The sequence below is a fragment of the Hermetia illucens genome, chromosome 4 (genome assembly GCF_905115235.1).
Source record: "Hermetia illucens chromosome 4, iHerIll2.2.curated.20191125, whole genome shotgun sequence".
In the NCBI taxonomy this organism is placed as follows: Eukaryota; Metazoa; Arthropoda; class Insecta; order Diptera; family Stratiomyidae; genus Hermetia; species Hermetia illucens.
Window position 1 is genome coordinate 172,588,568 of NC_051852.1, and position 27,397 is coordinate 172,615,964.

General features: G+C 43.7%; 1 protein-coding gene across 1 annotated transcript in view; it reads left to right on the plus strand.

The window, feature by feature from the left end:
* LOC119655241 (hemicentin-1) overlaps window positions 1-27,397 on the plus strand; it is a 199,375-nt gene that overhangs the window by 68,338 nt on the left and 103,640 nt on the right. The window contains exon 2 of the mRNA XM_038061026.1: window positions 7,688-7,835. Within this exon, the coding sequence (XP_037916954.1) occupies window positions 7,688-7,835 (148 nt within the window). The remainder of the gene's footprint in view (window positions 1-7,687; window positions 7,836-27,397) is intronic.

Sequence of the window (27,397 nt, forward strand, 5' to 3'; positions counted from 1 at the left end):
CCCCGCTGTCCACAGCCGTACCTAAAACATCTATAACATATCCATATATTATTGCTACTTTTGTTTTGGCTTTTGGTACTTGGCTTTTAGTCCTGGTTCTATTTTCGGCCTTACTTTAGGGCCTCGCCTCTTTGGATGACTCATAAGGAGGCGTTTTTCTTCTTGTTTTAAGTGGTTTTCTTTAGAATTGTTTATGCTTTCTCATGGGGAGCCGCCTACCACTTGTCTGTATACTTTTCTCTGGGGTTCTTCTTGATTCTGAACTGGGCTTTGCACAGTTTTTTTTATTCCTTGTTGTGAAGGAACTTCACTGGTGTTCCAATACATCGTTTTTAATTAAAATCAATTCAATGTCTGTATATCTGCGCATCTGTCTTGCTCGATTTATTCGGAAACGACAGGAGTTGTCATCACGAAATTCGATTAGTTATCAGTCACGACTATGCAAGGGGTGGGAAATAGCCAGGAGAAGACCACTCTCAACGAACGATTTCAATTTATTTTAGCCAACTTTATAATAAAAATTATAGGACAAACGGTTTCGTCCAGGGCAGAGGCAACTCTTCAGACGCTGCCTCACCTCTCCCCTGGGAGCAGCGTGACCGTGAGTGGCATCAGATGGAAAACGCTCCTTTATATTTTCAGGAAAACACGCCAAGGGTGCGAATTATATCCAATCGACACCAATAGTTTGAGCCTGAGCTGGCTAAAGCTAAATAAATTGTTTAGAATAAGTGAGGGATCCTAAGTCCACAACCACTTGTTGTTGGACCGGACCAAATGGAGAGCAACTTACTCCCACGTCTCTTTGGTCCGCGGATCCCTCGTTTGGGGCATGGCACCCAAGCATTACAAAAATTATAGGACAAACGGTTTCGTCCAGGGCAAAGGCAACTCTTCAGACGCTGCCTCACCTCTGCCCTGGGAGCAGCGTGACCGTGAGTGGCATCAGATGGAAAACGTTCCTTTATATTTTCAGGAAAACACGCCAAGGGTATAATTTTTGTAATGCTTGAGTGCCATGCCCCAAACGAGGGATCCGCGGACCAAAGAGACGTGGGAGTAAGTTGCTCTCCATTTGGTCCGGTCCAACAACAAGTGGTTGTGGACTTAGCATCCCTCACTTATCCTAAACAATTCAACTTTATAATACTTAAATTCGACTCCTAAGATCAGAAAGAAATACAAACCTTAATATCAATGCGTAAATAATGATATGGATGGTATGTACCCCATTAGCGTTTATTCCCTGGTATTAGGGAAACTAAGTGGCTGTGTAATATCCACAAAACCTACAATTTATTTCTGAATCGGCATATTCAACCTAATGAAATTACATCTACCAAATGAGCTTACGAACCTAACCCATTGGTCGTTGTTTTAAATTCTTCAAGGTGTCCGAATGGGGGCCTGCCTACGTGTGCCACTTTACCAATATCGATTCGTCGTTATTGCTGCAGTAAACGTAAAAACAGAAATATACGGAAAACTATCAGCAAAACAAACAAATATAACATCAAATTGAAGTGAGTTGTGACTGCATCAAACATCGTGCCCAATATCAATATCGTCACTGAAGCGCGTTGCTGTAAAATTACACCCAACCACCTATCGCCGGAATCGATAAGGAACCCATTTCAAAGCCAATTTCGAATAGAATGAAATGGCAGGTTTTTGCGACCATCACGTATAGAACTATTGTATTGTATATTTATCCGGACCGTAAAATGTTTCATACCATCAGGCGTTTCACCACCGCCAGCTACAAGATCCTGCCATCATCATCGTCATCGTAATCATCATCGCCATCATTATTAGTTTATCGATATCGGGTAGCATAGGCAATACCGATATTATAGGGAGGCCGTTTTGAAAACGTAGATTCGGCAGGAAAAAAGACCGAATCGATAGCTACATTTGTCAACGTTTCCGCTTGGCTACCCGCCTCCTTTTTTTGCAACTCACATGACCTTGCATGAGCACAACAAGCTCGTAAACTTGCGTTTTATGAAGCACCATCATTCCGGGCGTGAGCTCCAGGGAGGCAAATCATTTGTTCACGAGGTTTGCAAGGGCTTTTATGAAAATTGTCGATACGATACCTTGGATTTCACCCACCGGATGAACCTTCTTGGCAGGTGGAGAAGCAATAAACATATTTTTACAAATGCGATTATGCAGATTATTCGCGTGCGCAATTCTTAATGAAGGACATTGAACGCGGTTACCAGAGGTCCTTATAAGCCCGTTCATTAAATCACGCAGTTCACTATGTAATCTATACACCTGTAAGCAGTGTAGTGGGATATGCGTACATATTTACATGTTAATAACAAATGCTACGACATATGGATGGTTAATGGAGAGATAAATTGTAATTAAATAAATTGTAATTGAGTGAAGCAGAGCTCCAATTTATTTTACTTTTATTATGACACTGGGCTAATAAAAAATCGGAAATTTTGTATTTTTCTCGAAAGGTGATTCGCGAAAGACTCTATGAAGCATAAGCGAAATACCTTCAGAAAAATATTTAAATATTTCGATAGAGAAATCAAACCAACCAACTTGAAAGTTTTAGATTCCCGTTTATCAATTTTATTGAGTTTAGCGTAGCTTCAAAAGTTTCAATGATAACTTTTATTTTCCTGCACTTTAAATAATGATTTCATTCAAAAATAATAATAATATTCGGTGTACAACTTTACTTCCGCCGTTTTTCGATAGATGGCTTTGGAGATACATAGTGAATGGAACTGTCAAGTCTAAAGTGTCATTTGGCAACTTTATATATCGAATGCTCTCGAATACGTATGGCAAGGCAGCTATTAGTGAAAGAACGTGTCGTGAATGCTTTCAACGCTTCAGGAACGGTAACTTCAACGTCGAAGACCGGCATGGCGGTGGAAGGGAAAAGGTGTTTGAACATAACGAACTAACGACTCGTGCCAAACCCAAGAAGAGTTGGCGAAATCGTTACAAGCAGATAAAACCAAGTGAAACCATTACAGGCGAACGGTATCAGACTCAACGGTGAAAATGTACCCTACGCAACTGGCGAAAACGTACTTGAAAAAACTGAAATTGGAAGTTTTACCCCACCCACCGTACTCTCTTGATATTGCTCCATTTGATTACCACCTTTTCCGATCAATGGCGCCCGACATGGCCAATCAGCATTTCGATTCTTAGGATGAATTGAAAAATTGGATTGATTCGTGGATCGCCTCAAAGGATAACTAGTCCTCTCGATGTGGAATTCGTTTGCTGGCGGATAGATGAAAAAAAAAACAGGCCAGCGATGGACAATACTTTCAATCATAAATGTGCTAACAATTTTTGAAAATAAAACCTTAAATTTTGAAAAAAAAAACGGCGGAAGCAAAGTTATACACCTAATAATAGCTACGAATCCCCCCCCCCCCCAAGCGAAATTAAATCGACGAATTTGAATGCATATTACCCACGCAAATGCAAAAGGCATACTCATCGATCAGGTTATCAAAGAGCAAGTAATGAAAACACCTAAGCGAAGGAAAGCAATGATCAAGTTAGGATTTCTTTTGAAGGTATTGCAATACCTCCCTTCATCAAGACAATGCACGCAACAATGTCACAAATCAATGAAAACCACACCAAAATTGCATGAATTGGGCTTCGTATTGCTGCCGCATCCACCGTATTCTCCAGATCTGGCCCCCAGCGACCTTTTCCTGTTCTGAAACTTCAAGAGAATACTCGCTGGAAAGAAATTTCGCACCGATGGAGAGGTAATCGCCGAAACTGAGGCCTATGTTGAGGCTAAAGGCAAATCGTACTATAAAAATGGTATCAAACAATTCTATGACCGCTACTATAATCGTTGTATCACCCTCAAAGGCAATCATTTTAAATAATAAAATCAAATTTTATCAGAAAAATATTTTTTTTATGCTATATACCCAATATTCAATTCGCCATCCAGCTCCTCCGCCGGTCGAGCTCTATCTTCTTTGCAACGAGAAGGGCCCGAACGTTATGGGCAACGCGGCTCCATCTGTCAGTGCTTCTCAGCATCTCCTCGACAATGTTACCTCGAGAGAGATCCCCTGTGCTTAAATAGAGCTGCTGACCGTTCCTTCACCACCGTCGTCCACAACTCCATTGCAAAACACACAATCCGGATATCGTGCCTTTTCAATCTTGTGTAGGTAAGGCTAGAAACCTCCATGCCCACTTAAGAAATGAGTAAGAAAATAGTTAGTCTCACTATGCTTCCGGTTAAGCCACGCACCTAAGTTGTCAATGAGGCGCGCAACCCATCTGCCTCTAGTTTCATTTTGCCAGGACCATTGCCATTCATCTAGGGTGCTTTGCCGTTCTTCACGTGCAACCACCTCCCTTGGCTCTTCTTCTTTGCGCTTGTATATGACTTGACGCTCCTTAGCAAGAATAGCAACGGGGATCACTCCCGCGATCACTACCACGGCCGATTCAGAGACAGTGCGGTACGCAGACGCCACCCACAAAGTTCCCCGAATCTGTAATTGCGCGAGAAGATTACGATATACCTGCTTGTCAAGAGCATCAGCCCATACATCTGCACCGTAGAGTAGGACAGACTGCATTGAAATCATCAAGAGACGTCGTCTACTAGACGTAGGATACCCAATATTTGCCATTAGCCTACTTAACGCTGCTTTGGTTTGTTCAAAAAAGTTCATCATTGAGTCAAGAGTCAGCCTAAAGTACTTTACGGCTAGTTTTGACTCGATTATTGACTCGCCGAACGATATGAGACGCAGGGTCGGAATTCTCTTTTTAATCAGGATCACTACTTCGGTTCTTTTTCCAGTACAAAGTTGATACCATGAGCAACCATCCACTTGCTTACCGGTTGCATAAATATGCCAAGTCTGCTTTGCGCCTGTTCAACAATGTGTCCAACAACAAGCGCTGCGATATCATCTGCATAACCGACCAGGCGCGACTCATCTGGCATGTCGAGCTTAAACAGACTACCATAGGTAGCGTTTCAGGGGTCCGTTTTATCCTTCAACGAGTAGTTATTTGACAGCAAAGAGGCAACTTGAACTTCCTACAACTTTGTTACTCATAGTTGGATTTCCACTTTTAAATAGAACGCTTCGTATTGAAACCTATATTACTGCAATTTTAAGGATCAAGGAAGAACTTAAGAGGGTTACTCAGTAATTTTTCAATATACAAAAATATACTATAATTAGCTTTTTTGAAGAAATATCGTAACGGAGGATATTTTAAGACATAGAGACCATATTCGCGAAACACCATGATATCTTTCAGAGATGTTTCGGTCGCTCAGTCTGAGAACGGGTCCTTGGAATAATTGCCCCTTTTCGGACCAACGCAATACTCCCCTTTGCAACTAATATCAAAATTAATATCTACTTCGGAATGCACTAATCGAGGCCTTTCATCTACCTCACATAACTACATTCGATGATAAAAAATGTTGTACTCCTCCGTTAGGTATATGGGGACCTCCCCTTAAGTTCAACTCACTGCATGTGTGGGGTTCACAGTGTTCATCAGTACAGTCCCTTCTGAGAAAAGTGCGTGTGACAGACAGATAGGAAGACGAGCATACGGGTAGACTGTGAACTGAATGCAATAAGATTATACGTCCTCAATGCGACAATTGGCGAAATATATATCTCCCTGTCCTCGTAAAGATGATAGTTTAAATAATCCTAGCACAACGCATCAAAGAACACCTCGAAAGCTTGGTTGCCAAATAGTAGTTCGTTTCTGCTCTGACAACTCCTGCAATGATCACATCAACTCTTTGCAATTCATTGTAAGCCTCGCAGGCTTAGAGCACTACTTCACCTATTTTTCATCTATTTCGAGGAAGCTTTTGACATCGTTGATCTTACCTGGCACGCTATACTCAGAAGGGGTATTCCCGAGAAGCTATTAAACGTTATCACAGCGAAATCTTGCACTGAAAATGACATGCGCTGCATCCAAGCAAAGTCTTGAAGAAATTTTTAAAGACAGTGTTGGACAGAATTGCATTCTATCGTTGATACTATTTGATTTCGGTATCTGAACGCCCCATACTTTGGTTAATACCTGCCTTCGCTGTGTAGGTATGGTTGATGCACTATGCTCCATTTAGGGAACAGTAGCAACAATAATTGGAAGGCGAAACAAACGCTGTTGATTACTTTGACACCACCTATAGCTGTTTTGTCCATAGTTTTCCCAGTATAAGATTTACGTTTCATACAAAGGAATTCTTCATCTTTATATTAGAGCTGCGCGAAATGTCACTTTAACAGGTAATATCGCATTACCTGTTTTACTTTTTGAAAATATTACAAAGTAATATCACAAACTTCATCTTTCATTAACCTAATCGTATATATGATGACGATCATCGAAATCATCATTCCATGACAAAACCAACCAAGAGAACAGGGAATCATAACATCAATATGTATCAACAACCGCCGCCGCTACTTGTACTGCGAAGAACGGTGATGTTTTGATGATATGACATTGTATTACAAAACATCACCTATAACAAGAATAATATCATCATCACTTTGATGATCCGGTGATGTTTGAATGTTTGGTGCTGTTTAAATAGAGGTAATGTACCTCTAATACTTTCTATACTTTAAAGTGATATCCCATTTGCGATATTATATTATATATACCACTTACCCATCTCTACCTTACACATATGTGCAATGAATGAATTAACCATGATGTAATGAGTGTGAATCTACAAATAGAGCATCATCATATGGTACGTACAGGTGCAAATCGCAACATAATACAGGGTGTATCTTCAATATATTCCATGAATGAGTCAGAACACAAATTATTGGCATAATTTTAAGTTTGGGTAACAATTTGGCAAATTAACAATTGCCGTCAGTTCAAACTAGTAAAGGGTAGTTAAAGTCGAACTAGAGTTGAAACCATGTAGCCTGCTCTGTTGTAAGACTAAAACTGACTGACCGTCACAAAATTTCAAACCGATATCAGTAATGATAGTCTCCTTTTATCTTAAATTTAATTTTTAAGATATAATTTTATTAAATATATTTGCTGTAGGTTCACCTTCGTAAAAAATTCATAAATTTAACACAAACTGGAAAAGTTGCCTGGATCTCTACAAGATCTCTCTCTTTAACTTTGAAAACGCATCACAGGCAAGACCTGATGCACTACATCCGTATACAACCGAATCAAGGCAACGTGGATGACATTAATGTTTAGTATCTTCCGAAATGGAAGTGAAAAGTAACTAGAAAGTAGAATTGCTATAATGAGTGCACATGTCCTCCGTTGAAAGTAAAAATGTTCTGCTTCTCTCATTATTCATTTTTAATGAACTTTTCCAAACCCTTTCTCCGTTGCTATTTCTCCTATTTACAGCATCTAAAAAGTTTGTACCTATAAATTCTTCATTTGTGCCGGATTACTCTATTTCCATGTTCTATGTTAAGAGTCTCACACAGGCCCTTGGCCATCGCTTTGACGTAAAAACTCTCTTGGATATATGCGAACCAGGGCACAAACAATCCAGCATAAATTGGTGTATGTTTTTCCAGTTAGTTCTGTTATTGTCGTTGTTATATTTTTGCCATGAAGAGACTCTACTTGGCTTTCCGCTTCCACTCATCCTTTTTTATGTTTCACATTATTTCAGGTCCTTTAACAGAAGTACAAACTGCCGTCGGCCTTGAGGCGGCACTCCCGTGTGAATTCACAGACGACACCTCGCGAGCGGACCATGACATGGATAAGGTTCAGCTTATCATTTGGTACAAAGAAGGTCACGAAAAGCCCATATATAGGTGAGCATGAACTAAATCTAAACTTGAATATTTTAAGTAAGAACCATTCCTTCATTTGTATATTGTAATTTCCTTTTGTTTGGAAGTACGTCCTCCTTTCAGGTAGTAGAATTCCATTGTTTTATAATAATTAAATAAATATTTTGAGGGTGACCACTTTTCTGAAGTTTAATAATGGAGTTTTCGGCATTATTTGCATTATTGTCTGAATACAAACATATGTTGCTTTACTTACTAATTAGTTTTCAACTTTAGCTTTCAAAATCTCAGTAATACTAATACACCGAGTAAATTGATAATCGATGACAATATTGATCCCCTCACAGCTTAAATTGATAATTCCCCTACATAGTTCCCTTTACAAATAATAAGCCGCGTCCTTTCGTGCGGATAAAGGTATGGACATGTACATGCATCAAAGGATGTGCATGTATGGGCACGCTTATGCGCAGCCTGGATAAATGGGGAGCAAACGCCTACACGTGGATAAAAATTTGCTATAGGAAGGATACCCAGAAATCAAACCAAATATGGAGAACGAGGAAGGTAGCTTATTTACGGTGCCGGGCTTCGGAAACCCAATACCGGCGGTTCTTGGGAGTGAGCAAGTAGGCTCCCGGCTGTTGATATCCAGTGAACACAGTGCCTCAATAATGGGAAACTACTTTGGCATCTAATGCTACAAGAGATCTTAGTGGAGTAGAAATGAGAGTTACAACGGATTCTTTTCGCAAGAGCTCAGAACTTGGAAGGTCACCACCGAGTGCATCATTACCCAGCAGGCAGCGAACTACAACAAAGTTTCTTTCACTGGGAGAACGCATCAAGGAAATCTGTGAGTTCATCAAAAAGAGGCGGAATATCCACCAAAACATTAGGGCTCTGATACGGGGCATTAAATTGTCGTAAATAAGGGCTCCGGAGAAGAAAACTCCCAAACGTCATATGGCAAAGTGACGCTCCTTCAAAATAAACTAGGTGAGAACGCGGGCAAATGGAATAGAGATAGAATAAGTGAACCCCTTGGTGCTCAGCAAGCGGCCAAGAAGAAAAAAGCGTCTTCATCGAAGAAAGCTGAGCCGGCGAAAGTTTCGGGTAGCTCTTCGATTGCAGTTCCAACTTCGAAACAAGTCGGGAAACCGGAAGCTAGACGCTTCAGGTATAAAAGGTTTTGTGTTCCTCTATGTGAGGAATGATGAGTACCTGACAGTTCCCTGTGTCCATAGTTAAAAATTCAATTACCTTCTACTTTTTAAAATGCCATTTACACAAATAATTTGATTTGTAAAGCACTATACTGATAGCAGTCAACCTCATACGCTTCACACAAGAAGCCCAGTATTATTAACAAATGTGAAGAAGACAACCTATAACAGATACAAAAAGGACTGGGGAGACGTGGATTATTCATGAATAGAATTTCAATATTTCACTCGAATGTAATTATTCTCGTTAATTATGACGTCAGTATCTTATTTGTATGGCTTAGGATGCGGTAAATTCGCACAAAATTGGTAAGTTTGCTATAACATTGACGGACATCCATCGATTTTAATAAGGTTTTGTTTTACACAAAATCTTAAAAAGGGGAAGGCCTACAGCTCGTAAGCCCGAAGAATGGACAAAGGTGGGCAGCGGAAAGCGGCAGAAGGAGAAAAAGAAGATTTGTCCGGAAATAATCACTACTCCCAGGAAATGGGATATGTCCTACACCGATATCCTTCGGAAAGCATAGCCGATCCGGAACTGATTGATCTGAGCAGAAGTGCCAATCATATCAGGCGTACGCAAAAGGGGTGTCTGACACTGGAACTAAACAGATCTAACGAGAAGACAGTGGATAGTTTTCGCGGTCGAGTGGAAAAGGTACTAGATGAGCAAGCAGACGTGAAAGCTCGAAAGCAATAGATAGTAATCGAGTGCAAGGACCTAGACGAGGGCACATCATGAGAGGAGTATGTGGTGCGCTAAGGGGGCATGTGGACGGCAAGTCACTCAAGAAACAATGGCATTCCCGAGAGCCGGCTTTGTACGGGCGAAAGTCAACGGCGTTTACATCTACAACTGTTATGCTCCTCCTTGCACATTATTAGCGCAATATGAGATGTTAGACGGCTTGGTGTTGGGCGCTAAAGACCACAGCCCCAAAATCATTCCCGACAATTTCAACGCGTGGGCCTTACACTGGGGAAGTCAAGTGACGAACACCAGGGACCAAATCCTGCTTGAAACCTTCGCGAAGCTGGACATCGTACTAGCCATGGTTGGATTCGTGCCCACCTTCCGAGGCAAAGGGCTAGACTCGATGTCGATTTGACTTACCTTGTTGGCAAGAAGGATGGTCTGGCGGGTGAGTGAACACTACACCCACAGTGACCATCAGGCGATTTTTCTCAACATCAGAAACGAGGGAGGCGACATTCGAGTGAGCAGTAGAACCGGAAAACCCAGGAGAAGAAGGAGGTCACGACCGAACCGAACGGCGCTGGAAAAAATGAGCCAGTTATGTCAACGGGTAACTAATGCATGCCACTCTACAATGCCGCGACGCAAGTTCTATCACAGTAGGAAACCAAACTACTGGAGGAACCAAGAAATCTCGTTGTTGAGAGCATGGAGTCTATGAGCGAGGAGGCTTTTTTAAAGGACCAGAGGGATGCCGGAACATCGGTAGTCGAAGAAGAAATACCGCGATTTTCGAAGTAGCCTTAAGAAGGCTATTCAGAAAAGTAAGCGGAATTGCTGGACGCAGTTGTGCCTTGAGGCCAAAACGAGCCCGTGGAGCCCAATCGGCTCAAGTGGCGTGCCCGCGACTCTTATTCCAAATAATCATAATCCATTTCCCACAACAGGAAGAAAATGGACTTCATCCAATGGTTCAGCAAGACGTCTTCTCAATCCCCAGGGTGACCGAAGAGTAACTGTGGGAGACCTGTGGACGAATTGGGGGCAATACCGCGCCGGGATTGGACGGGACTCCGAACAAAACCCTGAAATTGGCTGCTAAAATTAGGCCCATACGGTTCATACGTATATTTGAATCAAGGATGGTCGAAGGAGTGTTGCCCGCTCAGTGGAAAAAGCAGAGGTGGGTTCTGCTACCGAAGCCCCAAAAAAACACCTGGTGCACGCTCTTCAAATCGCCCTATCTGTGTTTTAGACTCTATGGGGAAGAGTCATTTACAACAGGCTGCTTCCATTCGTTGAACTAGCGGAGGGTGCATCAGAGCGGCAGTATGGGTTTCGCAGAGCACGGTCTTGGGTCGATGCCATTGCAAAGGTCGCAAACCTGGCCCGGGATCCATCGGCAAGTGCTGCGCGGTGATGATGGATATCAGGAATACCTTTAACTTCAGCGGTGACGCTGGATACCAGCTTTAACACGGCCAACGGGGGTTGGATTAAGGCCACCCTGACTAAACGGGGTTTCCCTGTTTACTTAGCTCGATTAATCATGAGTTACCACTCGGAGAGACTTCTATGGTACGAGACGGACGACGGACCGAAGGAATATTTTGTAACAGCAGGTGTTCCGTATTGGGGCCCCCTGCTGTCGAACGTGTGTATGACAAAATGTCCGGCCTTCGGGTGCCAAAGCAGGCAACGTTGATTGGTTTTGCAGATGACTTGGCAGTGGTGGTAGTATGCAAGTGAAACCATTCCTGCCATAAAAGCATGGCTCCAAATGGCGAAACTGGACCTGGCGTAAGATAAGACATAGGCGGTTCTTATTACTAGTCGCGGGAAAAACATCAAAATGTCAAAATCCGGGTTGGTAATCACGAGATCGTTTCAAAGTTGACCATTAGATACCTGCGGGTAATGAACGATGCTAAGTTGAGCTTCAAGAGGCACCTGGACTATGCGCACGAAAAGGCAGAAAAGGCCCAACTCTAGCAAGGATAATGCGGCCCCTGTCTGGACGTGCGCAATGGATAATAGAGTTAACCAGGTAAGGGTAAGTTCGGTACACCGACCAATCGCGCTTAAGGTGTGCAGTGCATATAGAACGGTATCTGGTGAGACAGCATGTGTCATCGCGGGGATGATTCATTTGGATCTTCTAGCGAATAGAGCACACTATTTCCCACACACTGCTGGAACCTGGCGCAGCAGCATCTTTTTAAGATTTCCACCTCCATCCATAAAAACCAAAAAAAAATATATATGGTGTATGTACGAGAAAAAACTGCAATACGTTAAATTAGTAACTGACTTTATAACTCTTTCCAGTCGTAATCCGTATAAGTCGCTACGAGCTTTTCCGTCTCTCCTTAAGCACTCGTGCTATAATGCGGCATAAATCCACTTGTACTGGGATGTAGATATCTTTCGTGGTAACATACATATACGTAGGTGTGAATACATTAACTTAATTTTCAATTCCAAGTACAGAATCCCTTTACAAGCACGAGAAGCACAACATACATATGTACGCTCGCAACAAAAGATCAAAGAGCAACTTACAGGATTGGAAACATGTATCAAATTTTCTTATCCCCTTCTACAGTAAAGCACGGTTAGGCATAAACAAGTGTAGCAAACATTTAGAGGGACAAATCAATATAGACGAAGGAGTGAAAATGAAGGAAACGGAAGTTCCATGACAGTGAGTTTGCATAAGTCATGTTTGCTAAGAAATATGAATTGCTTTCCACAAAAAGAAGAAGTTCGAAATATACATACAGAACTCGAGAAGGTAAAGCACAAGTGAAACACTGAGTTCTTGTAAGCCCACGCATGGGTTTTCTTCTTCGAAATTTGTTTGTTTATTCTATCGAGCTAGTGGTTAAATGGTTTCGGTGGGATGATGAATTGGGTGCTCCTGTTTTCGTTTCTTTAGGGAGTTGAATTGTTGCCCTTTTCAATAACCCCTGAGCAGTTTCCTCTACACCCATGTGTGAGTGTGTCAAGTATTTAAAGAAGTTACTCGAACGACGCTCAACTCGAATAATTCCAACTTACCTTTGGATCGTTTTTCTTTTCATTTTTTGACTGAAGATAAAGTGTGTACTTCTATCCTATTCGTAGGCAGCCAACCCCGGTCCCGAGAAAGGGGTCGATGGTTCGATTTGATGTTTTTGAAGATATTCTTGATCGATCACTAAAATAGATAAATATGTACATACAAGCCACACGGAGAAAAACAATTTTGAGACTTGTCGTGTTTGCTTTCCATTACTACAAATACCCGGCTTCCATGGGTACTCCACATATGAAATCGCCTTATCACCAAACTGAAAAATGTTTATCATCTAAAAAAATATTACTTAACGACTGTTGACTGTCTGCTACATTCTTAGGTATACACAGAATGATACTGATTTTAACTCTAACTTGGAGCCACTAGTGAACAAGATGATAAAAATCACCACCAGCTTAAGCATAGCAAAGAAGGAATCCTTGCTTAAAGAGGTCATCCCGTGTGTCGGATTCGCGGATTCCAATTTTTTTGGCATCAATTATATCTAGATATAGTGTAGAATATACAGGTAAAGTGATTTTTTGATATTCGGAGTCGTTCGGAAATTATAGTCTTAAACACATGATAAGTCACATGCCAGATTTATGTCGATCGCCGTAATAAAGCTCGTATTTATCGGTCCGGATTACGTTCGAATGACTTCGCTAAAAGGACAAGAATTGAAGCCAAGGCCGTACATGTGTTTCTTCAAGAAACCTAAGGTTTATGGATTAGGTATAGCAGATTAATGGTCAGTTACGGCTTTATGGCTAAAAATCGCATTCTACTTTTTAAATGCATTTTGCGTTTTTAACCGCATGTTGAAAATCGGCTGCCACCATAGCCCAAAATCTATCAAACGAAATTCTTTGAAATTTTCACGACCTATTCAGAACATATTTCTACGGTCCGCAAACTAGGATAATTGCGATTCTTCTTCCTTTTCTTCAGCCTTTGTCCCGTTCACAAGCGGGGTCGGCTCGTCGTGATCGGCTTCGCCATTTGGCTCTATCGAATGCCTGATCTGGGTGCAATCTCGAGGCTTCCAAATCCCCATCTAGCGTATCAAGCCACCGTTGTTTAGATCTGCCTTTTGGTCGTTTACCATCGACTTCGATGCTCAGACCAATCTTGGCAAGTGAATTCTCGTTTGCACGAATTGCGTGACCATACCATCGAAGACGCCTCTCTCGCAACTTTTCCACGATCGGTGCAACCCCATAACGATCGCGGTTATCCTCATTTTGGATGTGATCTAAACGTGTGACGCCATTAGTCCAACGTAGCATCTTCGTCTCCATTACCGCAAGACGCCGTTCAGTGTCTTTTATAGTCGGCCAACACTCAGAACCATAGAGAGCGACTAGACGGACGACATTGCGGTAAATTTTAGATTTGAGACGTTCGTTGATACGTCGATCACAAAGAACTCCAGTTGTGGAACGCCACTTCATCCAGGTTGCGTTAATGCGTGAAGCAATTTCATAACGCAGTTCTCCATTGGCTGATAGCGTTGACCCGAGGTATTTAAATCGCTCAGTTCTGGGCAGATCACTGCCGCTGACAGTGATTGTGTCTGTTTCATGGGGATCGGTCGTCAAAAATTAAGTTTTGTTTAAATTCAATCTGAGACCGTGTTGCATGAGGCGATCATTCCATTTTTAGACAAGTTGCTCGAGATGATTTTTGCTATCAGATGCTAGGAAAACATCATCTGCATAAAGCAGTGTGTAGGGCGCTGGACGTTGGATATCCCGTGTGACGGTGTCCATAACAAGAACAAAGAGGAGCGGTGAAAGGGCACTTCCTTGATGAAAACCATCAGAGACACGGAGCGGTTTTGATACACCCGCCATACTTCGAACTTTACTTTTCGGATCGTGGTAGAGCAATTGAACCCAGCGCACGAGTTCCTCTGGCACGAAATGTTGTCGTAAAGCATACCAGATAAGTTCGTGTGGTACACGGTCAAACGCTTTCTCTAGATCCAGAAATGCAATGTAAAGAGAGCGATGCTTCTCACGGTGTTTCTCCATGAGTAACCGCGCGGCGTGTATTGCGTCAGTAGTTCCGCAGTTCTTGGCAAATCGGGCTTGATTCACGGTTATTTCAACGATTTCGCGAATACGGTTGTCAAGAATGCGTTCAAAAATCTTCATGGTATGGGAAAGTAATCGGATCGGACGGTAATTTGAACATTCTGCTGGGCTACCTTTCTTTTTCCATATTGGAACAGTGGTACTTTCTTGCCAGTCAGATGGTGTTCTTCCTTCCTGAATAACCCGGTTAACCCGGTTAAAGAATTCACTGAGCCACAGTGTTGGGTCCCAGCTCTTCGCTTTCCAGAGCTCAGATGCGATGCCGTCAGGTCCTGTTGCTTTCCCCGATTTCATTTGTTTTATTGCCTCCTCGACTTCAGTTGCGCTGACTGGTGGAACTGCTCCAAATGTCGGCAATGATTGTGGAAGTGGAGGATGAGCAAATTCTTCAGTTGAAATCTGCTCGAAGTATTCTCGCCATCTATCCGTTGTGGTTCGACGGTTGGTAAGCAAAGTACCGTTCTTGTCATTAACGCCACAGAAGTGACAATATCCTGTGTGCGTTCATTACATTACAAGTCGATACAGATCTCTCTCGCCATCCCGAGTGTCCAGTTTATCGTAAAGATTTTTGAAATGGTTTGCTCGAGTGACAGCGACCGCTTTCTTTGCTGGCATTGCTTGGCATTCTTGTAAATTTGCCAATTAGCAGGAGTTTTATCGTCGAGAAATTTGTGGTAGAGGCGTTTCTTTTCACGGACCTTCATTCAACATCATCATTCCAAAGCCAAGTATCTCGGTTGATGTACCGCTTACCCGGCTTGGTGACCCCGAGGGTTGCAGAAGCCGCTTTGTGGATCGTGTCTTTCATTTGGTTCCATGATTCCTCCACATTCGTAATGGTCGGCAATCGTTTCTTCCTTCTTCTCACCAAATCGCCACCATTTAATGCGTCGCGGGCCAGTGCGTTCCTCACGCTGTTTTATCGGTGGCTTAATTCACAGGACGGCAATCAACGGCCAATGTTGAGGTGCAATGGTCTCATAGGGAACGACTTTGCAATCAGTGACAGTGGTAAAATGTTGGCGTCTTATGAGAATATAGTCGATTTGCGTTTTACTGTTCCCACTATAAAATGTAGGAAGATGAGACAATCGTTTGATGAACCATGTATTCATAAGTACAAGGTCATGGGTGTCCGCAAAATCGATTATACGCTCGCCACCTTCGTTGCGCGCTCGGAACCCCTTTCCCCCATGGCACCTGTTACCGTCTGCCTTTTCACCCACATGACCATTAAGGTCGCCGGCAATGATTATGTAATCGTCAGCAGGCACGTGACAAGTCTTTTCATCGAGAAGTTGCCAGAAGGCATCTTTCTCGGCATCAGGTCGACCTGTCTGTGGTGCATACGCGGTGAAGAAGTGAATAGTGCGATCAGCTGATATAATGGTGAGATTCATCAGCCGATCATCAAATCGTTCGACTTCTTTAATGGCATCACGGAAACTCTCTGAGATGGCAATGCCGCCAACACCATATTGAGTGTGTGGCTTACCAAAATAGAGAAGTTTGTAGCCATTTTTACCGCGTTCGCGTTCAATGTCGCAGCTTTTGGCACCAGACCATCGGGTTTCTTGCAGAGCGCAGATATCAATGCGCCTTTTCCGAAGGGCTCTTGCCAGTTCCTCGGTCTTTCCAGTTAGGGTACCAACATTTAGCGTGCAGACACGTATTTGTTTTGTTCATTGTGCTCGGACTAACTTGCTTGCGTCCTGACGCCGTCCACACGTCGAGAACCCTTGCCCATTTCTCGACAGGACCGGGGCCCGTCCTGCCGCGTCAACTGAGGTGGACGCCCTAGCATTTCTCCGAGGCTTGTGATTCAATCCGATCATCATGTTTGTAACGACATTGTATGCATTTTCTTGGTCGACCTGTCGCGGTGCCTGTCGCCAAGAGAGATCAGGTAGAATTTAGGATAGTGGAATAACTCCAACTATAACTCTATTTATCTCTTTCCCTGATCTCAGCATTTTATTTTTGTTTTACTGAGGATAGTACAGAGTACGTTGCCTCAAACCCTCCTCCTTTACCTGGGCTTGGGACCAGCATACTATGTTAATAGCATGGCGGAGTTAGGATAATTGCGATTCATTCAGTAGTTTTTTTTTATTCATTGAAGAAGCCGTAAAAAACCAAAATTCAAAAAAAAAAACGTTTAATACGGCACCAAAAATTTAATTTTTAATATTTTTTAATGATCCTAGTTTGCGGACTGTAGTTAAGTCTGTACTTTAAAATGCCGTTTACTTTTTTTTTCTCTAAGATGATCGCAGCGCCCTCTAGCATAAAAACACCTTTTTTTTGGAGATAGGTGTATAAATTGCTCTGTATTTCAATAACGAACTTTGCGATCGGGCGAGAAAAATTCCTATGTACGCTCAAGATATTAATAAATCTATGGTGAATTCGTAGTTCCATCTTTATTTAGTTCGTCACAAAAAATTTCTAAAAAAAGCCAAATAAAAGGCCTTCACACGGGATGCCTCCCTTAAGGTTGGTATCAATAAGTACCCTGTTCGAATCAGCACATGAATTCCAGTAATACGTATATTCAATAGAAATGGTCGCATATCAAGACCATGAATTAGCATGTACATAGGTACCATGAAACTCGTAACTTCACATAAATCCAAATAGCATACTAACTCAATTAAAGTCTTCCCCGATAAACTTAACAAATGATGATTTAATTTGATGACTCTATCAAGTGCGATGAAACTATTCCTATAACTCCCCCTAACATTTATTCGCTTTTAGCTTATAAATAGAAATTCAAATAATCCCAACGTTTTAGTTGTTATCTCCGTCCTCCCAAAATTCCAGTTCCGAAGTAATAAACAAGTCCACGAACTCTAGTTAATCCATAAGTCACTCCCAGCCTCTGTTATTCCTTCTCAAACAATTAGTTTAAATCTGGATATCAATAGGTAGCAGATGTCCCAGGGAAGGAACATCTCATTGGTTTGACTTTTTAGCATTTTAGTAACAAGAAAGACAATATTTTAAGGTGATAAATGCGGGTGGGCAGCTAAGGTGACCGCAGTAGTCTTTTGAAAATAGCATACATTTTCCTCGTCGAATCCCTTAATTTTGTACAATGCTTAACATTCGAGGTAACTGCTTCAATATTTTCAAAATTACAGAAATATGCATTTCTTATCGCAAATATTATTAAACTTGACAGTCTCAAAAAAAATATTCTGCCATTCAAATTTCATCGTCGCCCTCCTACCCCTTAAGTTATATGTCGTACCTCCAACAATGAGTGCCACAAATTAGGACAGCGACCGCTTAATGTCATTTCCACTCCGAGTATTTCAATGTACTAATCCTTAAGATGAATTTAGAATGTTTCCACATGTTCAGCATTTAGGGTAAACCTAAGTGGCTGTTTTTACATTATTTCTTTGAAGATTTCGGAATTTTACGGATATAAGCGGCAAGATCAATGCCAAACTGCATAATCGGGCACATAGTATCTGTTGCCCGACCTTCTTGTCTATGTATATTCTTCGAGCAGAACTAAACAACAGTGGAAAATCCATGCAGGAAATTCATCTACGGGCATAAAAACTATAGTTCAGAAAAGACACGTTCCTTAATTTAAGGCAGTTGCGGAATCCTAAAATTCTACCGTTTGAATATAAATTATAAAATTATGGTCACATAAAAAAGCATCTGACGTTTCTTCACTGTATGCAAAGTACATGGGAATATTAAACGTAGTGCAAGATAGATTCGATTGATAGAGATTTTTAATGGCCTTTTGATTTCTAGAATTAGGATGAAATTAAACTTTGTCATATATTTTCCAAGAATGCGTATAAATGTGACAATATATTCCTTCATCTTTTTCAAAAGCCAACTTTAATTTGTGCCTCAATTCGTCAATCCATCGCGTAAAGAATTGAAATTCACTAGCATCTTTCAGGTGCAAAATAAAACTAAGGTGATAAATAGAAATGCAAATGCACATGTGCTCTTATTCTTATATTGAGTTTTTTTTTTTTTTGGGAGTAGGGTAGGTGAATGCATTTACGCACAGAGTGTTGGACTCCCGCAACAGCACGCTGGCGGACTACCAACTAAACACCTCCCTGTCATCAGAGAACAAGCCTGGAACCGTTTGACACATTACTTCGGGCTAGCCCTCCCGCTCTCCCGGCTTTGGGAGCCTTCAAGTCAGGGAATTCCTTTCACCAACGGGAGGGGAGGGGAGGAAGGGAGTTGTTAGTTCAGGGAACCCCTTACCGTCCGATCCCTCTGCCGGTCGAGTTCAATCTTCTTCGTAGTAAGAAGAGCCCGAACATAATGCGCAATACGATTCCAGCTACCAGCGCCCTTCAGCATCTCTCGCACAATGTTGTCTGGAGAGAGCTCCCCTGTGTCTGCATAAAGCTGCTAGCGGAGGCCGTCCCACCTCTCAGGTGTGTTCAGCGTCATCCGCCACTCTATTGCAGAACACACAGTCAGGAGATCGCCCCTTCCCACCCCTGTGCAGGTAAGACTGAAAACCTCCATGCCCACTTAGAAGTTGGGTAAGGAAGTAATCAATCTCACCGTGCTTTCTGTTCAACCACGGGTCTAATTTGTCGATGAGCCGCGCAGTCCACTTGCCCCTTGGCTCATTTTGCCAAGAAAGTTGCCACTCGTTAAGGGTGCGTTGACGTTCTTCACGGGCGACCACTTCTCTTAAGTTTTCGTCCTTACGGCGATAGATAGCTTTGCGCTCCTTGTCAAGGAGGGCAACGGGGATCACTCCCGCAATCACCAAGGTGAAGGTATTTAACCGTTGGTTTTGACTCTATAGTCAACTCGCCGATCGATATGGGACCCAAGGTCGGGATTCTTCTTCTGGTCAGGATGACTACTTCGGTTTTTTCCAGCGCAAGGTTGAAACCGTGAGCAGTCATCCATCCGCTTACCCGTCGCATCAATATGCCAAGTCTGCTTTGCGCCTGTTCAACAGTGACGACCAGGCGCGACTCTTCAGGCATATCGAGTCTCAGCAGACTATTGTAGGAAGCGTTCCAGAGGTCCAGCCCTAGGATGGATCCCTGCGCTACTCCCGACGTGATTTCCATCCTCCTCTGGCCCTCTAGCGTCTCATAGAACAGGGAGCGGTCTTTCAGATAATCCCTCAATATCCCCAAGAGATAGCTTGGCACGTGAAAGGAGTTCTCTAGTGTGCCCAGCATATCTGTCCATCTTACGGAATTGAAGGCATTTCTGACATCAAGCGTTATGAGGAGCACTATCCGTCGAGATCGGCGGCTGTGTGCCCCGGCTCGATTAAACGCATCTACGACCTCCATAACAGCATCCACTGTAGATTTCCCTGTTCTAAACCCGAACTGCCTTGCGGATAAGTCCCCGGCAGCACGGATCGCTTCAGCGAGTCTACCCCTGATGAGCTTCTCGAGCACTTTTCCGGCCGTGTCAAGCATACACAGCGGTCGGTATGCAGACGGGAGCTCCGGATCTCCTTTACCCTTACGGATCAACGCGAGTCTGGCCACTTTCCAGCGAGAAGGAAAAATGCCCTCCTTCAAGCACGCGTTGAACGCTTCGAGCAGCAATTCTGGCCGTTGGCGGAACACCAGTTTGTAAACTTCCGCCGGGATGCCATCAGGACCTGGCGCCTTCCTGTTTTTCATAGTGAGAACCGCTTCTTCGAGTTCTCCCATTGTGAAAAGGGGGCAATCCACGACGCTTTCTGCGCTGTTTACATCAAGCCGTACAGGGTGTCTGGGGAACAATGCCCGCACAATGCGGTCCATCTGGTCGGTGCTCAGTATGCAGGGCTTCCGCAGAGCCCCGATTTTCCGAGTGACAAGCTTATAGCCAAGTCCCCACGGGTCATCATTCACCTCATTAACAAGATTTTGCCAGCCGCGAGCTTTGCTTTTATTTATAGCGCTGCGGAGTCTCCTTTTTGCTGATCTATATTGTGCCTTTATGGCACATGCCTCCTCGTTGGCGTACAAACGTTGTGCCAAACGGCGGAGCTTATGACACTCCTTCCGTAGGTCGGCAATTTCCGCCGTCCACCAGTACATAGAAGGCTTGTCGCGCCTGGGGCCTCTCCGGGGCATGGAAGCCTCACACGCCGTCGTTATCAGATTCATCACTGAATTTACGACGGTGTCAGCTGCGACACCACCACCCCCCGGAGTGCCCCCCAGCGCGGCCCTACCTGCTCCAAGAGCTTCGACGAACCTTCCGATGTTCATCTTCGCGACATTCCACACGCAGGGGGAACGTCGTGTTGGTGCTCGCCGGCAAGTAGCGTCAAACACTTCGAACGCAATGTACTGATGATCACTTGCCGAGAAGTCTTCTAGGACTCGCCACCCGTCCACCGATGATGCCAGAGATTCCGACGCAAAAGTTATGTCGGGAATGCTTCCTTCACAACCTGAGCGCCGAAACGTTGGCGTGGAACCGGTGTTTAAAATTACGAGCCCGGTTCTCGCCGCCATTTCCAAAATCCGTTTCCCTCTGAAGTCTGATTGAGGCATGCCCCATTCAAGAGCCCTGGCATTAAAATCACCGCCAACCAGGATTCGTCCCTCCGTGCTCGAAACGGCGTCCTCCAGAGCATCAAGCCGGCGTTGAAAGTCCGGAATCGACTCATTCGGCGTCAGGTAAACGCTAAAAAACGTTATCCCTAAACACCGGATCCAGACAAATCCGTCCCCCCGGCCTTCGGCAAGAACACGAAGTCGAACGTCGTCCCGAACCCAGATGGCAGCGGTGCCCGATAAGTCGAGATAACTTGAGGACGGGTCCTTGTTTCGGTATTGCTCGCTAATCAGCACTAGATCAGCATTTACTTCCGCAGCGAACTGCGCTAGCAACTGGTGAGCAGTTGCACTCCGGTGCATGTTAATTTGCAAAATGCGGATCATGGCGTTCGCACCCTAGCCCTCTCCAATTCCGCCCTGAAGATCGGACACCGTCCCGAGCCCGCAGTGTGTGCGACGCTTTCGCCAGATGCGCCACGATCCCTGCAGAGAACACAACTCTCGCTTTCCTTGCAAGTCTTCGCTTGATGACCCGCTTGGCCGCATCTCCGGCATGCTGTCCTCCTGTCCGGACCCTTGCAAGCTGCTGATGTGTGTCCATAGTCCAGACACCTGTAGCACTTGGTGGGGACTATCCGCATTCGTACCCTGCATACTACCCATCCGATTTTGATTCTCCCGCTGTTAAGGAGTTTCCTCGCATATTGCTCGGGGACATCCACCACGGCAAGTTTTTGGCCTCGAGCATTTACAGAGGTAATACCTACCCGGGCATTGGTTACCTCTGGACATTCACGCTTTAGCGCCTCCTCTAGGCAGTCAAGATCCCGTATTTCCAGAGAGCACATGGGTTCTAGGCTGGAAACAAGGGCCTTCTCCCCCAATAGCCTCTTGACCGCTTCGCAGAACGTGCTCTTGTTGGTCGTCTTTGGACCCAGTTCGACGAGAACTCCACCACTCCTCGTTTTCCGTATCGAAGACACCTCTGCTCCGTTCTCCTCGGGTTTCATCCTGTAGCGGATTTCACTAAGGACTTCCGCAAATGTCTTGCCTTCCGTCGGCTTAATGAGCAGAGCCGACGATCTAGTCCTTCTTCGTTTCCTCGTTTTTTCCGCTACTGGCTTTGGGTTGGCAGCCTCCTTGTTTTTGGACAGACGTGTCTCTGGCGCCAGAGTCCGTTGTTTCTTTTTATCCTTTTTCGCCTTCTTTTTTTGGGCCTTGGAGACTACTTCGATAAAGTCTCCTTCAGGCACGTCGTCCTCTTTCCGCTTTTTCCCCTGTTCACTTTGCAGAGGGCTATCTGCGGTCCGTTTGACGCAAGCAGCATTCTCAGCGGGGAGTGCGACTGTTTCTGCTCTACAATCGTCTTCCGCTGCTCTCCACGTGCGTCTATAAAAGGAAATGCGGTCCAGTAGTTCCTCCAGTTCCATCAGCCCGTTTTTGACGCCTTTGCTGACGTTTCTCTGAAGGAACGTTGCCGACCGCATACGTTTCACCACTGCTGCGCACTTTCGGATGAGCCTTTCCTCTTCGGCTCTAGCGAGGACGGTCGAATGCATTTCCACTCGATTTGTGTCCAAATCCATCTGCTCAGGACTAGCGTTTCTCACTGAGTTAATGCATACGTTCGTGCACTTTTTTAACACAATTTTTAGTATCAAAAATTTTCTTTCTCACGTACGTGCTACATACCATTTGATTGCCCATATTTTTATCTATTTTTTTTTAATTGTTCAAATATGGAGTTTCAACTTGATAAAACGCTCATTTCTGACATATTTTTCTGTTCAATTTTAATTACGGTGCTAAAGCAGTAGAAGTCTTTTGAATCATCCGAATTGTTAACGGCAAAAATGGAATACATGATGGAGCTGTGCAAAATAATCAAAAATGGAAATTTCAATTTGAATGACCCGCACAGGCCGAATATCAAATTTTTATGGGGAATATTTAAACGTTTAAATCCTCGTCAGACTATAGGCGAATCAAATAGGATATGATGTGATCATATAACGCATCAGTTCCAGACGCACTAATGAAAACTATAATAATTCTTTTGTAGTCATTAGCACCTCACTTTTAGCCCGTTGTCGTCTAACTTGTCACCACCAAAATTTTGCAGTTACAGAATACGAAAAATTAAGCCTTTACATCAATTTTAAATTAAAAAGAATGTCTTAGTTCAAGTAAAAAACAACACCACGATAGAAACAAGATCTTCATCCGCAAAAGACTGCTTTACATTTGGTAGAATAAAGTTCATCGCCACCAACAGCATAACAGCCTGTTCTAGACATACTTTTTTTGTTGGGGTGAGGTAGGTCAACGCCTTTACGCACAAAGTATTGGACTCCCGCAACGGTACGTCGTCGGACTACCAACTAAACACCTACCCATCGTCAGAGAGCCAGCTTGGAACCATTTGTCACACTACTTCCGGCTAGCCCCCCAAACTCTCCCGCCCTCCGGAAGAACCCCGAATTCTCCCGCCCTGCGGAGCCTTCAAATCAGGGAATTGCTTTCACCAACGGGAGGTGAGCGGAGAAAGGAAACTGTCAATTCAAGGAAGCTTGAGTTCTGATGAGCTTTTCGAGCAATAGTGCCCGTATAATGTGGTCCATCTGCTCGACCTTGACTGAACAGGATTTCCGCAGAGCCCCGATTTTTCTGTAATCAGTTTGTAATCGAGTCCCTATAGGTCCCCATTCACCTCGTCAACCAGATCCTGCCAGTAGCCAACTTTCTTCCTGTTTGTTGTGCTGCGAAGTCTCCTTTTGGCTGATCTGTATTCTGTCATTATGGTCCATACCTCCTCCCGGTCGTTTAAACGTTGTGTTAAGCAGCGGAGCCTGTGGCACTCCTTCCAGAGCTCTGTAATGTCCACCGTCCACTAATACATAGAAGGTTTGCCACGTCTCGATGCCCTCCTGGACATGGAAGCTCCGCAGGCCGTCGTTATGAGGATCATAACTAAATTTACGACAATGTCAGCTGCAGTGCCACCACCCCCAGGAGTGCCCTCCACCACGGTCCCTGTTCCAAGAGTTCCGACAAACCTCCCGGTATTCACCTTCGCAACGTTCCATGCACAGAAAGGTCGCCGGTTTGGCGCACACCGAGAGTTTGTGTCAACCACTTTTAAGGCAATGTATTGATGGTCGCTTGCTGAGAAGAGCTCGCCACCCGTCCACCAGCGACACCAGTGATTCCCGCGCGAAGGTTACGTCTGTTCTCGCTGCCATTTCGGGAATTCGTTTCCCTCCGGAGTCTGAATGAGACATGCCCCATTCAAGTGCCCTGTAATTGAAATCATCCCCGAACAGGTTCCGCCCCTCTATGCCGCAGATAGCGTCCTTCAGAGCATCAAGCCTGCGTCGAAAGTACGGTATCGTCTCATTCGGCGTTAGATAGACGATGAAAAACGTTATCCCTAAACACCGGCGTTGGAGAAAAACCTAAGGAGGGTGCCGTCCCGCATTCCCGGTGCATATTGATTTATAGGATGCGAATCATGTTGATCGCATCCTAGCTTTTTCCAGCAATATTCTCATCAGACGCGCCACGGTCTCTGCATAGGACGCAGCACCCCTTTTGGTTTCAAGTGTTGGCTTTATGGGCTGCATGACTGCATTTGCGGCATGTTGCCCTTTTGTCAGTTCCCCGACAGGTTGCAGACGTGTGCCCGTAATACAAACAGCTGTATCATTTGGTTGAAGCGGCTCGGATTCGTATCCTACACACTACCCAACGAATTCTAATTTTCCCGTTATTTAGAAGCGTATTGCTCCGCACCACAGCGAGTTTTTGGCCTCGTGAGTTCACAAAGGGGATACCAATCCGAACATTCGCTACCTCCGGACATTTGCGTTTAATGGCCTCTTCTACCTCGTTCTTTTCTGTGAGGATTTGCAGAGAGCAGGTCGATTCCAGGCTGGAAACTGAAAATATACCAAATATCCCCGTTTTGCGCCGATCGATATCGATAATTCGGTATCCCCAGTTATTTGACGACCTAGTCTACACCATTGTCTCAGCTGAGGAAGGATCTAACACATATTCTAGATATTCCTCACTCATACGGATTAAGCGACTCGTCCACCACAGCTTATTGATTCGGATTCTATCCACAATCAAGTGGACGTGATACTGTTTATAGATTTTTTCGTTATATTGTTATGTTATGTGATATATAAGGTAATAAAAAATTGATAGATTTGACTGAACTTACTCCCGCCCACTGGTGAAAAGTTTTGACCAGAAGAGTTCATATAACGTGAAATGAGCTCTGCTGACTGCCAACTACCGTGCAGGGATCTCGTGATTATAGTTATTGCATATGAGTTCTCATCAGATGCTGCCTCACCTCTGCCCTGCAAGCAGCGTGACCAAAAATGGCGACAGGTGGTAATCCCTCCATTTATATATAATCAGCAACATGAGTGCGAACTATATTCAAATGAAAATCACCTGGTGTGATGTTCAGAAGTAAACTAGCTCAAGTGAAGTTTGACTTGAGGACGGACCGGAGGGAGTCCCTCAATCGTCAAACAACAATCCTCCGGCAGGTGGATTTGCGATCAGTCTCCTTAAAATAGCTGCATATCCATCGTTAAGAAAGATCTCCCAGCGGTCTCCAGAGAGCTGGAGATAACAGCCGGTGTTTTTGTTCGTTCAGCAGATTTTAAGCGTCTCATCATGGATGCTAATCCCGCGCTTTCATGCTTGAACCCTTAATACTCTTTGATTACCCTGTTGTAAGTCCATATATTTTCCGCAATATGTGTTGTTCAATCAAACCATCATCATCTTTCACATTTCACGCCAAACAGCGGCGCAAGCGGAATTAAAAATTCATCAGTACGTGGTTTCTTTTTTTCGCTATAATATTTTGGAACACAGCAAAGAATATATCGAAAGCTTAACCGAGCGAAAATTGGATACTTTCTGCTCCAGATCTTTCTGTGCTTATCACATTAACATCCTGCACTTCATTTCATCGCTTTTCATCTACTTCGACCAAGCCAAAAATACCAGACTAGTGACATCGGGAAGTGTATTTTCAGTGATCTAAGCAGGAGGAGCATTGCAAAGCAACTGATGTCTAAACGGCATATGACTGCATAAAATATCACATCTTGTATCAACAGGATCGTCTTCTGCCATCCATACTATTTTTCCTCGTTATCATTGATGATCGGAATACTCTGAACTGAAACTATCGCAAACAAAGAATTGCGTTGGCATATGATGGATTGAAAGGCAAAAATGACAGTGAATAGGCTTTTTATTAAGGAAATTTGACAACTTTATTGCTAGTTATGCCAGGCAGGGGAAACCACCCCGTGGTGGTTAGTCGTAGATAACATGCAAAGTTGTCAAAAAGATGCCAGTGTACGTTCCCTTTAGGTTAAGAAAGTACATAGCACTTGACGTTCCAGCGGAATGAAAAGAGATCAGCAAAAATTTTGATTATATTCGGTATCAGGACGTCCCGATCCCTTTCAAGATTTCGTGAAAAGCAAAACCTTATCCAAATCGGTTTAATGTCTGTCTGCCTGACTGTAAAACCTGCCCCCTTAATCAATCATGAAACTGTCGTAATACAGAGTATGAGCATGATCCTACCAAGTTTGACGGAAATCGTACTATTACTAGCAAAGTTATAATAGTTCAGTGCAAAAACTTCAAATGTCAGTATCACGCAATAGCGTATATTCTGACTGATGACGGACCGGCATATATGCAATTAATTACGTGCTAGGTACCAATGGGCCGAATGTCCACTCAAATGTTTTTATATAGGAAATACACAAAACCTTTCATTCCTGAAGCGTCCAGCCTCCGGTTTCTCGACTTGTTTGTCTTTATTATGAATGCATCAAATTATATACTTTGAAAGCACTCATGTTTGATTAACGCAACCAACGAATCTCGAGTGGAATTTGACCTGTTGCATTCTACATTTTG